This window comes from Elgaria multicarinata, chromosome 3 (genome assembly GCF_023053635.1).
Source record: "Elgaria multicarinata webbii isolate HBS135686 ecotype San Diego chromosome 3, rElgMul1.1.pri, whole genome shotgun sequence".
Taxonomy (NCBI): Eukaryota; Metazoa; Chordata; class Lepidosauria; order Squamata; family Anguidae; genus Elgaria; species Elgaria multicarinata.
The window spans coordinates 70,418,882-70,432,870 of record NC_086173.1 but is presented as its reverse complement, the minus strand read 5'-3'; the positions used below and the strand labels follow the sequence as shown (position 1 = coordinate 70,432,870).

Here is a 13,989-nt window from a genome sequence, read left to right as displayed (position 1 = left end):
TTACATTCCACTGTGTTTTCTCTTCTTGAGAAACTCCCTGGTGTACTCCCTGCCACGTACTTACCTCAAGATGGGTGCTTCTTTGCAGAAACTTACAGTGAAAGTAAATGCAGTATAGCAAGTTGAACTTTCTAACCTCCATTGGTGAGCACAGTTGAATTATTCTGAAGGGGGTAAAAGAAAAAAGTCAAACAGATAGTGCCAAAGTTTATTTATAAATAAATAAACTTTGACCTTGACAACTACTACCTTCTCTAATTATTTGGGGGTAAAAGAAGGCCATCACTAAACCAATGCAAAAATACAAGAGATATAAACTTTGCAAGATCAGGCAGAAAGGAAAGGGAACTGGTAGTAGAATTACTTAGCAGAAATGGAGGCAGTAGACACTGTATTCTTTCTCTTTATGGCAGAGGTGGACAACTCCAGATGTTTTTGCCAACAGTACTCATCAGCCCTCACCATTGGCTATGCTGACTAGGGCAGATTGGCATTGTAGGCCAAAACATCAGGAAGGCCACAAGTTGCCCACCCCTGCATTATGCAAACCAAAACCCTGCTCCTGACAAGTAATGCAGTCTAGGGATTACCTTGCACCTTTCTTCTGCAAATGACAATTTAGAAAATATTTCTGTAGTAGAGCAGAGGCGGGTACTAATCCCTCAAAACTTTGGGAAGCAGATGGGGGCAGGTTTAATCTTCCCTCCTGGTGTGCAGTGATCCCAACCTGAATTGGGCCATGTGTGCTTACTCTACAGTAAAGAAAAAACTAACCCTCAGCTATATGCTATGTGATTAGTGTAATGTGTAGTTCAGCTCTTAGTTGTCTCTGAAAACAGGTTTTTCAGATTAAGGAGCCAGGTCAGGGTGAGGTGAAATTATATTCCTAGGTGACGAAACTGTGAGTGGCACGTTCTTCTCCCAAGGTGCACTAGCCGGGCCTGAATGCAGTCCAGAGTAGGTCTGGGTCTTCTTCTTGAGAACTTCCAGAGTGTCATGGATAATAATGCACTGGCTGCTGGGATGCCCACTATGAAACCCGAGTTGACTTACAAGGAAGAGCTAGTGATGGGAGGTCACAGCAACAGCAAGTCTTGTGAGAGGCAAGGATGCCTTGTCCTATCCCTATTGCTGCCTGAGCTGAAAAAGCCAGAGTACTTGCTGCTAGTCCCACACCTGAGTAATGGTACAAAGGAAGCATAAACTTTACCACTTGCTTCTTCATCTCCACCACTGATGGCTAAATTGGAATTTTCTACCATACAGTTCAAGGAACACAGAGGTATAATTATTACTTTCTTCCTAATCGTCTAACAGTTGTCTTATTCAATTATTATTATTATTATTATTATTATTATTATTATTATTATTATTATTAATTTATATAGCACCATCAATGTACATGGTGCTGTACAGAGTAAAACAGTAAATAGCAAGACCCTGCCGCATAGGCTTACATTCTAATAAAATCATAATAAAACAAAAAGGAGGGGAAGAGAATGCAAACAGGCACAGGGTAGGGTAAACAGGTACTGGGTAGGGTAAAACTAACAGTATTGAATTCTGCCTTTTCCCCCATCTGGCAAGGAGCCCTAGGCAGTGAACATGCCTCTCCTTCTCCATTTTATCCTCACAACAACCCTGTGAGGTAAGTTAGGTTGAATAGGGTGACCATATGAAAAGGAGGACAGGGCTCCTGTATCTTTAACAGTTGCATAGAAAAGGAAATTTCAGCAGGTGTCATTTGTATATATGGGGAACCTGGTGAAATTCCCTCTTCATCACACCAGTTAAAGCTGCAGGTGCCCTGCCCTCTTTTAAATCTGGTCACTCTAGTATAGCTCCTTCACCTTTAACTGTTGTGATAAAGAGAGAATTTCACCAGGTTCTCCATATATACAAATGACACCTGCTGAAATTCCCTTTTCTATGCAACAAAGATACAGGATCCCTTTCCTCTTTTTCATATGGTCACCCTAAGGTTGAGAGCCCAGGGAGTTTCATGGCTGAGGGGGGACTAGAACCCTGATCTCCCAACTTCTAACACTGTAACCACTGCACCACATTGACCTGGTTCACATGGAAGAGAAGCCACTGTGGGTGAATTTCCCTGTGGGGTTTCTCATTGTGGCGATGGCTACCATTTTGAATATTCAAGCCATGGTGGGGTCGCACCATAGCTTGTTGTTAACATGTGAAACTGGTGAGGTTATGTCGTTGGGGTGGTTGACAAGCCACCCAGAACCCATCACCATTTTAGGGTTGTAGATGGCTTGTCAATTATCCCAACAACCCGCCCTTGCCAGGTTTGCATGTAACAACAAGCTATGGTGCTGCTGCTGTGGCTTGAATATTTGAAATGGTAGTGGCCACAGCGACGAGAAGCCCAATGAGGAAATGTACCCATGGTGGCTTCTTGCTACCTGTGAATTTGCCCATTGACGCTCTGAAGCTGAGCTATTGTCTGTATTGGAAAAATCTTACCAAAAGATTCTTTAGCTCAAGATCATCTGCCAGTCTTCCATTGCCCATAAGTTCAGCAGTGACGATATTGCATTTTATTTGTTCCAAGGTTAAATTTAACACTAAAAAAGAAAAGAAAAAGAGTACCTTAGTTGTTTATGAGTGCAGGGTGGCTATTTGATAGTCCTATGAGTAAACTAAAGATTTCAGTGCTCTGGGTGATGGCTGTGGTCATCCATTTCTCTTGATATATTGGGGCATTTTCAGTCCATTGACAGGTGTCTCTGCTGTTCTTTGTCCTGTGCCAGATGACTGCTCCCTTGGTTCAGTAGAGGAGAAGGGAGGCTCTCTGTGATGGCCTAGTAACCAACAACATGGCAAGTATATATAGCTGACAAATGTGCCCTGTGATTACTAGGAAACCACAAAATGCTTGTTCCTCCCGTCTGCATTTTGAAATGGCCGGGATTGAAGTGCTGCAATGGTGGTGGTTGGTAGCTGGCAGGAGAAAACCAAGCCTGCAGAAGCAAATTGGTCTCCAGTTTGTTTAATTATTGGGCTGGCTGGCACTTGAGATTATAAAGATTAAATTTTAGCAAGACACAGCAGTAGTTTTTCCAGAGTTCAACAGGTGATGTTTCCTAATTCAGCTGGAAAACGTGGACCTATTACAGTGATTTTTGTTTTGTTGTGATGGTCAGGTTTTACTTTTGAAAAGTTGCTGAACGTACCCTATGTTGACTTTAAAAGTCACATTTACAGCACTGTGGGCATTCTGATTCTGCCTGTAATTAACATTAAGAGCCAGTTATAATAAAGGAAAGCTGCTAGCTTGATCATAAATGTGAATCATCTAAAATGTGCAGCATCCGCATATTATGTTAGACCAAGTGAAACAAATAAACTGTATTAGAGCTGACTATTTGGTACTTCCATATAGGCCATCAATCATATATTATCATTAAAAAAAAACACCAAGGGTCATTCCATGAAGCTGGTTGGTGGGATATTCAGGGCAGATAAAAGGAAGTACTTCTTCACACAGCACATGGTTAAACCATGGAATTCGCTACTGCAAGAGGTAATGATGGCCACCAACTTGGATGGCTTTAAAAGGGGCTTGGATAAATTCCTGAAGAAGGCTATCAATTACTAGTAGTGGTGGTTATATGGTTATATGCATTATGCCTATGTACACTGCTTGCTGGGGAACATGGACAGGAGGTTTCTGTTGCATTAATGTCTGGCTTAGGGGTTCTCTGTTGACAGCTGGTTGGCCACTGTGTAAACAGTATGCTGGACAAAATAGACACTTAGTCTGATTAGCATGACCCGTCTTATATTCTTAAAATTGAGCAGCTGAACCTGAAGGGCCTTCCCTTTATATGCACTGGAGATAAGCAGTCTTCTCTCTGGTCTGCTTCTGTAGGCCCCACACATAGCTCAATCAGCCACAAGCTGATTGGGAAGGGTGCTGGGCAACGTAATGGTCCCAATAGCCATGCTTGTGGTACTGTCCCCATTAAACATTCTTGTGCTCACTTCCCCTGCCCCCTTTTACAGCGTACATAAATCAGTCACTTGCTCCAAAGTATTCCTTGCCAGAGACTGCAAAGCACTGTCTTGACTAAGGATTGATGGGCATGTATAGGAGGTTCTGAGAGAACCTGACTAGCCTGATCCAAATGATATTTCTTCCCAAAGTGATGTGCGGTTGTGTACAATCCCACGATTCCCTCAGCTCAGGGAAAGGAATTCTTCTCTGACCAGACGCTCAGTCTAAAGTGTCAGTGTAACACGGTGTGAATTATAGTTATGTTTCCAAGAACTCAAAACGGGGAAGGGGAAGTTGTATACTTTACTTGGGAATCCATGGGACCCAGCTTGGGCTCAAAGAAACAAAAATGAGGCCTAAATGGTAGATTATGCTTGATAAAGTTCATGCAAACTTATTTTGTTGTATCTGCCAGAGGTGTCTAGATCTTGTGAGATTTAGTGGAGCCAATCAGAAGTGTTTTAGAAATGGGGCTCTGCAACAAAACTGTTGTAGTGTAAAGTGCATTTATTCAGGTCTCCAGCCACAGCAACCTCCTCCCCACTGGTTTTCCACCCCGCTATCATCCTTAACAGTCAGTCAGCATTCTTTGCCTATTTAGAATATTCAGACCTGTTGACCTGTTTGGCTATCCCCCCCCTTTTTTTTCCCTGGGTTTTCAGTTATTTAATTTCTCCACTGATGTCTATGGGCAGCTCTCTGTTCCATCTCTGGGGACATTTTTAAATAGCTTCTCAGTGAGAACTAGGAACTGACCTATCCAGACAATTAGATATTTCCTCCTATACTTTAGTATATCTATACATCACTTCCTCCCTTTCCAACCACTCTATTCTATTCCCCCTCCCACCCAATTGCCAGTTTCTCTCTGTCATTCACTCAACATTCTGTGTCATTGCACTCTTATGGGGTTGTTTTGTTGTGTGTGTGTGTTCCATCCCCTTAGGGGTTTCCCCCTACATATTCATATCTACAGACCTTGGGCTTATGCCAAGTCTCTTCATGCCTCCCTCTTGTGTGTGTGTGTGTGTGGTATTTTTTTTTTTTTTTTGCTTTAGCTTCATGAGTATGGGAAGGCTGGAATCTGTATTAGAATGAACAAGTAGTAGAGCCCTGCAACAAAAAGGTTGCAGTGTGGTGTTTCAAAGTTGATGTACTGCATTCTACAAATGGGTGGTGGTGTGAGTACCCCTATAATGATCTTTTTTCTTTTACATTTTGGTAGGCAAGGAGTGTCTCGGTGTTCATGCATAATAGTCTGGTACATTGTATCAGATCACTGTCTGCCTGTAACGCATGTCAGCTTTGCATTCTGTAAGCTACAACATGCAATAGTTAATTACGGTGGTAAACCTTTTCATGAGGTGAGGAAACACCTAGTTAAAATATTGAAGTAATTATGAGGATTTCTCATCTTTCGAGAAGTGTTTGTCAGTTATATTAGGAATGTTCCATGAAGAAACACTTGGTTATTATGTCAACTGTCAGGACTTTTTCACACCACAGTTGGTATTTGACCGAACGCAAATAACTCTGAGCCGAGTTAATTATTTGAACAACCATTGGTTATCGTGTTGTCTGTTGGGCACCGTTGACTATTTTTTTGCACACAGTTGGATATTTTCGGCAACTACAGAGTCATAGAATCATAGAATAGCAGAGTTGGAAGGGGCCTACAAGGCCATCGAGTCCAACCCCCTGCTCAATGCAGGAATCCACCCTAAAGCATCCCTGACAGATGGTTGTCCAGCTGCCTCTTGAATGCCTCTAGTGTGGGAGAGCCCACAACCTCCCTAGGTAGCTGATTCCACCGTCGCACTGCTCTAACAGTCAGGAAGTTTTTCCTGATGTCCAGCCGGAATGTGGCTTCCTTTAACTTGAGCCCGTTATTCCGTGTCCTGCACTCTGGGAGGATCGAGAAGAGATCCTGGCCCTCCTCTGTGTGACAACCTTTTAAGTATTTGAAGAGTCCCATGGCAAGAGTGACCAAAGTGGTGGTGGTTGCTCCAGCCAGCAGAACTCAGAATGGCTGATGGGATACCAGCAGAAGGACTGAGGGGGAGAGAAGGCGAGGATGTGTCAATCAAACACATTGTTGACTAATAGTCAATTTGATGCCGGCCTTAATCCACAGCACAGTTGATTATAGTCATATTGTGTGAGGAGTACCCCCTCAGTAATCAACCATGGAGTTGACTGTTAACCCACCATTGACTATTGTGTGGTCCGAACATAGTGAAATGATGGGATATACATCATTAAAAATAAATAATAGCTCTTAACATGTTGCTAATCACTGCAATGCAGGGAGGCAGTGCAATTCAGACAGATGGTTTCTGCCCGGTTAGTTTTTTTTGTTTTTCATTATTCTGTTCATGCTTTGCACAACCACTCAAACTTCCAACATAGTTGTGTGCAGCCCTAAATTTGCAACAAGTTTGGAAAGCTTGGTAAGATTTTCAGTGTTCTAGCTCTGAGTCACATTTACTAAACTCCCAATAAGTTCTCCTCGTAAGTTAGGTTGTACAGGAACTCCTTGAAGTCAGGCAGTACCTAGATGGCAGTCAAACTACTCCACTTTTGAGATTTCTGTTTGTGTTTTAGTCTGTTGCACCTGCTCTTTACTGTTACATAAACAGCTTTGCTTAGAGTTTTAATTCTAACTGCTTTGTAACTGCAGCATAATTGCATTCTAAACTATGGTGTTTGAGTAATTAAAGAAAACTTTGGTTTACCTCACTTCGTAAAGGTAGAAAAGTGGTGACGTGGGTTGCAAATGTGTCCAACCCATTTGTTGGACTTTGGGTGCTGAATCCAAATTACAATGTTAATCAGCCATACAAGGCTTTTATTGGTTAGAGCCGGTATTGTCACATTTGCTTAAAGAGAAACATGGCCATAGGTCATCCAGGTTGCTCATGTGGGTGATGTATCACATTTCATAGATTTTGGGGGTAAGGGGGAATGCTATTCCCAAATGTTATGTTATTTACCTGTCAGAAACTGCCTTTTGTTGGAAATAGACAGTGTTGTTGGAGATAAAGAATTAGCAAACCCAACAGATATGTTAAAGAGCTATTATGTACAGTATTGTTCAAAAGCAGTTTTTCCTGAAGCATATGCAATTCTTGAATAATTTGTGTTTTAGAAGTTTCTATCACATATCCTTTTTCATACAAAATTCTTTGGCTTTTATAATTGGATGGAAATAAGTATCTTCATATTTTTCTTATGTGTACACATCAAGTGTTTCCCCTAGTAAGACATTTTCTTTTTCCATATGAAACAAGTCTTCAGAATCCATTGATGCTAGTAGTCTCTCATGTTTTGAACTGACCAAGAATGAGCTCACAGAACTGTCTAATTACATTGGGAGGCAGTCTTCCAGGTAAATCAAAGTTATCTGGTCTTGAAGTCATTGGTAATAGTGTAGCATTCTTCAATAACTGTTGTATAACTCTTCTTAATATGTGAGCTCTGTGCTTCACATAAGAAAAACCATGCTAGATCAGACCAAGGATCCAGCTATCAACCAGGGACCCACAAGCAGGACACGGTGCAACAGCACCCCCTCTCCCATTTATATAGGCTTACTGCCTCTGATACTGGAGGTAACACATAGCCATCAGGACTAGTAGCCATTGATAGCTTTCTCCTCCAGGAATTCATCCAACCTAACAAATGCTTCCTCACACGCTTTTAAAGATGACATACCAAATAGCCTTGGTAATGACCATCTGTGGCTTATTTTGCTTAGTGGTTACAAGTAAAAGTATGTTTGAACCATACAGTGTTTGAGTGTAAATCTATGCCGCTTGACTCTCATGTATAGAATTAAATACATGATAATAAAATTTGGCCCTTCTTCACTGCTTTCTAAATCTACACTATCTGTAACGTTGCTACTTCTCCTCGCTATAACTGTGTGTTGTTCTGTCTCCCTTATCATGCTCTTGAAACTACATTGCTATTAAATCAACACCTTATATTTATGTTAACATGTTGGTATCTTTTTTTGGCCCCTGCAGCTTAACAGAGTTTTGCAGCTGTTTGTGTGATGATTTAGTTTAACTTTCTTCCAATTCTCAGTGAATGGTTTCCCTACAAATGTAGCAATGAGAGGGAAATACTAATAAGGGCACACATCATTGGGCTATGCCCTTTTTTATTTTTGCTTGTTCCTGCATAGATATTGTGAGACAGTTGGAAATGGTTTCTGTAATACCCATCTGTGTTAGTGTCAGACCCTTGCTTAGAAATGAATGAATACATAAATAAATAGCTTAGAATATTAATTGCTTCTTCTAAGGAAAAATGTTCTGCTGGTGTCTGTCTTGGTACTAGTTTTTCAGAGCCATCAATATTATGATTGTCATAGTGTATTACACTTGTCAATGAATATGCCTCTGAAGCTTTCTTTTTCGTTGCCATTACCACACAATTCCCTTAATAATATTCACATTTGCAAATATGACAACATTGGCTTTTTGCACAAAACAGCAGTCTAAGTAACATATGGATTTAGATTTCAATTTCAGTTTTTTATAATAAAGTGGGTCACACTAATTCACAGAACCTGTTGACCCCAATTCACATATTTATTTCTCTTTAAGTAGTTTGGTAAAAGTTCATTAACTTTGAAGTTAATGAAAATATGTTCTTTGTTCTTGAGTGGATAAACCAACAGAGGGCAGTGTTAGGTTTGGCCAGTGGTTGTGTCTGTAGAAGAAAAGACTCTAGGAGGAGGCCCAGGTGGATGGTTGACAGGTGACATGCAGCTTGGTCTTCATACTTGAGCTTATTTCTTGTGTTAAAGACAAGGGGGCAGTTCTTACAACACGCTAACCCATGCTCACTCAGTAGTTGAGTGTAGGTTGTTTTGAACCATAGGTTGTTTGTTGAACCATGGTTTAGCATGTTATCTGAGCAGAGCACATTTTCCACAGGGAGAGTAAACATGTTGTCTAAACGCAGGCAGGGTAGCTTGTTAACCATGCAGTGTGACTTAACCACAGTGAACAACCCAACAACAAATCATGGCTTCTCATGGTGACTTGTTGTAAAAATAAGCCACACTACATGGTTAATGAGCAACACTGGTTGCATTCAGACAACATGTTAAACCACGGTTCAACAAAAAAAACGTGGTTCAAAACAACTCACACTCAACCACTGCGTGTGGGTTACGATGTGTGAACAGCCCCAAGATTAAAAGGAAAATGCCAAGCTGACTCAATTGAAGGACATGATTCAAATTTGCTGAAATTAAGTGATCCGCCTGGGAACCATATGAAGGTGCTTATAGTTCTTTGGAGGCAAAGTGAATACAAGTATAATGCTAACAAAAACAACAAATAACTACTTAAAGCAGTTATAAGGCCACTTGCATTTTTGTGGGTATCCGGATCTCTCTCAAAGGCCTTCTTCCTACCTTAAGAACCATAGAGTCAAGGCAGGAAACTCAGTACAGATTGTGAGCAGTGAGCAACAGAGAGGTGTTGTTCGACTGGGGAAGTGAGAAGGTCATATTTTCATGATCTAGGGAGGGTGACCAAATGTTTGAAGGCTTGGGGATTCAGGAGGCCCTGATCAGGGAGAGGTGCAAATAGAAGTGGGAGGAGCAAGAAAGAGCCATCTTCAGGTTGGGGCTAGCAGATGTCTAGACTTTCAGTGCAGCAGTCAACAAAGAACAAGCTCTGTGATAGTTGTCAAATATGTGAAACGCAGGACCAGCTCAAGCTATTTGCTGCCCAAGGAGAAAATTAATTCTTTGTACAATGTCGCTTTGTTTATGAAATGTCTGACTGGGAGGATTTTTTCCTCCTCAAGGGTTTTCCAATTGTATCCCCTTTTCTCTGTTCTATCCAAGGAAGGGAAGGGACTTTGAATCCTCTCAGTTGTTTGGAATAAGAGTAATTGCCTTCTTAGCTTGGACCATCTTTTCCCCAGTGTCAGAGGCAAAGTGGGGGGTTGTTTTCCCCCTGAAGGATTTTCTAGTTTACTCTGGATCTCTTGGAATTCTGCCAGGCCAGCCTGTTTTGCGGTGTGCATGCCTTGTGATGTACTTTCAGGACTGCATAGGTATGCTGCACTAGAACATCTTTTTTCTTTTCTTTTCTTTTTTAAATATTCTAGGTTTCCAGAATATTTCTAGAAGCCTAGAGTATGAATTGGAGATTCAACCCTGAATCTCTCATTCAGGATTGTTGTTCTTTTTCCTAGGCGTTTTTCAAAATATTTTTATTATGCCTGTATTTGTATCTGTCTCTCAGTTACTCTCTCCCACAGAAAAAAGATACTGAAATGCAGGGCACAAGCCCTAGTCAGAGGATGGGTCATAAGAAATATGGCCTAGGGGTGATGAGATGCAAAGAGCTTACCCATAGAACTGCATCAGAAAAAAATCTTTTGAGTCCACATTAACTTGCTCCACAAGCAATTTCACTCTTCTCTATATGAACATCCTCACCACTTTAAGATCATGAATGCAAAACAGTGGGGGAGAATCCACACAGCCACACAAGGAGGTGGTGGTAGTGATGATGATCACAATGAAAAGCAGTTTTTGTAACCAAAGAGCAACCCACTGCAAATGGGGAGACAGAAAGAAGATTAGGGAAATGATGGTAATATCCCCAGAGCAACGCATAAAAACATCCAAAATGCTGGTAATCAAGGCCAGCAGTTTCTGAGCATCCAACCATAAAAATCTTTACATGAGCACTCCTCTATCAAAAGCTCTCCAGAAGCAACAGCAAGAAGCTGTACATACAGTATTAAAAAGCCCAGAATGATTAGATTATTCAGGAGTAAACCTGACCACAAGTTCTGACTGCATCAAAACCCTACTTAGAAATACCACCATTACCAACCCAAACAGGTTTAAAAAGCGGGTGGACCAACCAGCAGAAAAGGGCTTGCGGATGGTAAGGGTGGGCACAAAGGCCACCAACTAGCACAAAAGGGTTTGGGACAAAAATAAAAATGATTCCAATACAGCAATAAAATAGCAAGATCTCCAGCCATGAATAAAAGCAAGGAAGGAAGGCAGCCTCCGCAAATAGAAGCAAATGAGGGTGGGTATACAACATGGGGCTTACTTCTGAGTATATTGCATAGGATTGCATTGTAAATTTCAGTCGTATATGGTCGTGGCGCTTAATTGCGCCACCCCTTCCTGCCCCCAACAGGAGGGCCTGCTGCCATCTCCAGTGAGTGCTCTTAAGAGCCCCATTAGGGCTCATTAAGAGCCCCAGTGTGGCATTTTCCACAGCAAGAGAATGGTCGGCAGGGCTCTCTGGAGCAGCCACCTGCTGTCTCAGTGTGCACCTCCACTCACCCAAAGCCTTGAAGGAGTTCCCCTGAAGTCTTAGACTTCAGATGTGTTTTTGTGAGTTCTTGTGGAACTTTGTATTAGCTCTGGGAAGGAAGGAAGGCGGTGGATAGCAAAATAGGTTGAGCCTGGCTTGGCCTCCAGAGATCCAGGGCCCGAAAGCAAAGATCCAGGGCCTGGGCTATAGTTGCTCCCTTCCCCCATCTCTGCTTAAATGGAAAGACCATGGAAAGGGTGTGTGTGTGTGTTTCAATTCTAGAATACGAAGGAGAGGTGGGGATGAGCTTTGTGGAAAATAGTTTGTCCCTTGCTTCTGGCTCTTCGTCTTGAGATTTAAGATCTTCCTTTGGAAAACCTATTAAAGACATTACAGCCAGTAACACTTGGACTCTGTGTTCGGACATACTATAAAATGCTGTGCTAATCAGGCTGGGGGATTTTCTAAAATTGTCCATTTAAGCTGCAGTCCTAAGGACACTGAGAATCCCACTTTAAAGCTGTCGAGTTTGTAGTCATGTTCAGTACCAAAGCTCTGTTTCCTGAACAATGGAGTCTTTTGTAGCTGCAACATACTCAATTTCCAGGCCTTCTTGAATCTATGACAGCTAGGAACTTGCTTTAAAAAAATTTTTTTTAAAAAATTGCATTTTCAGCAATGTTTGACATTTTTCAGATTCTGCAAAATTTCTTGCATGCCATATTGAGAAAAGTACTAACTTTTGTAGCAAAGGCACCTGTTCATCTGACCTATATCCTTAAGATTCTCATCTGCAAAATCGACCAGGGCTTGTTTGCGACATTTAATTCTGGTTCTGCTCTTGGTCAGTGCTGAAAAAGGCACTCTTCTGGCTTCCAAGTGTACCCTGGCTTCCATACAGTTAACTAACTTCAGTTGAGGATACCCAGAGGAGGCCTAAAATCCATCTGTGGTTGTGTCAACCCTGGAGTTGAAGAGTTGCACAAAGTGAAACACAGTAGATCCTTTAGTGTGCAACCTGCAACAGGCAAGAGTAACATTATTCAAGTACCACTGGTCTTGTTTAGCACACCAGTCTTTACAAACTTGACATTCATAAATTCTCCTTAGTTTAGTGGATTTTATGAATCCTGTACGGAAAAGTAGATGTGCTCGGATAGTTGATGATATTAAATTATTTCTTAAATAGTTGAAATACCTGGCAAGTGCTTGTGTCAAACCAGAATTTGTGTTCTCCTTTGCAGTGACTTAGACCGAAACAACATTACAAGGATTACAAAGGTGGACTTTGCTGGGCTTAAGAATCTTCGTGTTCTGTGAGTATGAAAAAACATGTTCCCTAAAGCAGTTCCTTTACTTAATATTCAGTAGCTCCCATAAGCAATGCACTCACCTATGTGTTGTCAGACTGTGTGATTTTTTTTTATTACTTTGCCTTCAGCAGATATCCAACTATTCAGCATATATTTGATTGCACCCAAGTATTTAATTTTTCAGTGGTGCAGTGTGGTCCACTATTGGTAATTTTTTCATCTGATTTTGATAAATACATTATACCTTTCTACTTGTTCAAAACTTGGCTTTAGGCAACAAATTCAGTACAGCTCAGTATATTTGTTTATCAGACTAGTATAAGTGACAAGAAGTCTCCACTGAAAGAAAAAGCAAAGTAGACAATGGTCTGATTTATTGAAGCGATGCCATGGTAGAAATAACCATGTACTAATGAATTACCAAACTAATGAATACTTACTAATAGAATGCGCAGACCTAAAAATGTGATCTGGAAAACATTTATTCATACATAAATCTCACTGAGCTCAGTGGAATTTTGGTTCTGACTCTGAGTAAGTATGCTTAGAATTTCAGCCTTAGGCAAAGTTCGCCCATGGCTATTCATTATTCAGACACTGCAGCATCAAGTAATAACTTGTATGCATGAAAGAGCCATGACAGATCAAAAACGGAAAGATATCAATCAGCTGATAGTACCTCTAATATAGTGTTCAATGAAGATGGTTTACATATTCAGTTGACAGTTACTGAGTGATGTGTGCATCGGTTGTTAATTAGGCCTGAAGTCTAGCTAACTGAGTAGTGCTGATGATTACTACGTACTAGCAGCACAATCCTATGTATGTTTATTCAGAAGTAAGTTCCACTGTTCATAGTCATTATGTCACATATTAATGTGACACATGAGAAAGGCAAGCAAACAAAATGACAGAGAAAGCATTTTTTTAAAGGCATTGTCTGTGTGTATATTTATTCTGGAGAGAGACACAGACAGACATATAGATGTTTAGGGAGGGGGAATCTTTTAGATGCCCAATTTGAATAATTTGAAGGCTGCTTATTCTTTTAACACCAATACATGTGTTTTATAGGCATTTGGAAGAGAATCTAATTAGTGTGATAGAACGTGGAGCGTTTCAAGATCTAAAACAACTAGAACGGCTGTAAGTATTATGTCTTGCTAAACCAAATTCCCCAGTTAAGAGGTTGTACACTATCTTTCACATGATCAGAGGGGGAAATTAGCCACCGTCACCAGTTTCCCCTACCATGCATACTGGGGGCCGGGGGCTGGATTCACATAATTACCAGTACAGATTGCTGTGTTGTGCAATCCCATAGAGAGGGGTTTGTTGTGGTGGTTAA

The 13,989-nt window shown here is 41.1% G+C and overlaps 1 protein-coding gene across 1 annotated transcript in view; it reads left to right on the top strand.

Annotated features, from left to right (window-relative positions):
• Positions 1-13,989, top strand: part of SLIT3 (slit guidance ligand 3) — a 538,785-nt gene that overhangs the window by 22,576 nt on the left and 502,220 nt on the right. Inside the window, exons 2-3 of the mRNA XM_063120567.1 lie at positions 12,573-12,644; positions 13,716-13,787. Coding sequence (XP_062976637.1) covers positions 12,573-12,644; positions 13,716-13,787 — 144 coding nt within the window. The remainder of the gene's footprint in view (positions 1-12,572; positions 12,645-13,715; positions 13,788-13,989) is intronic.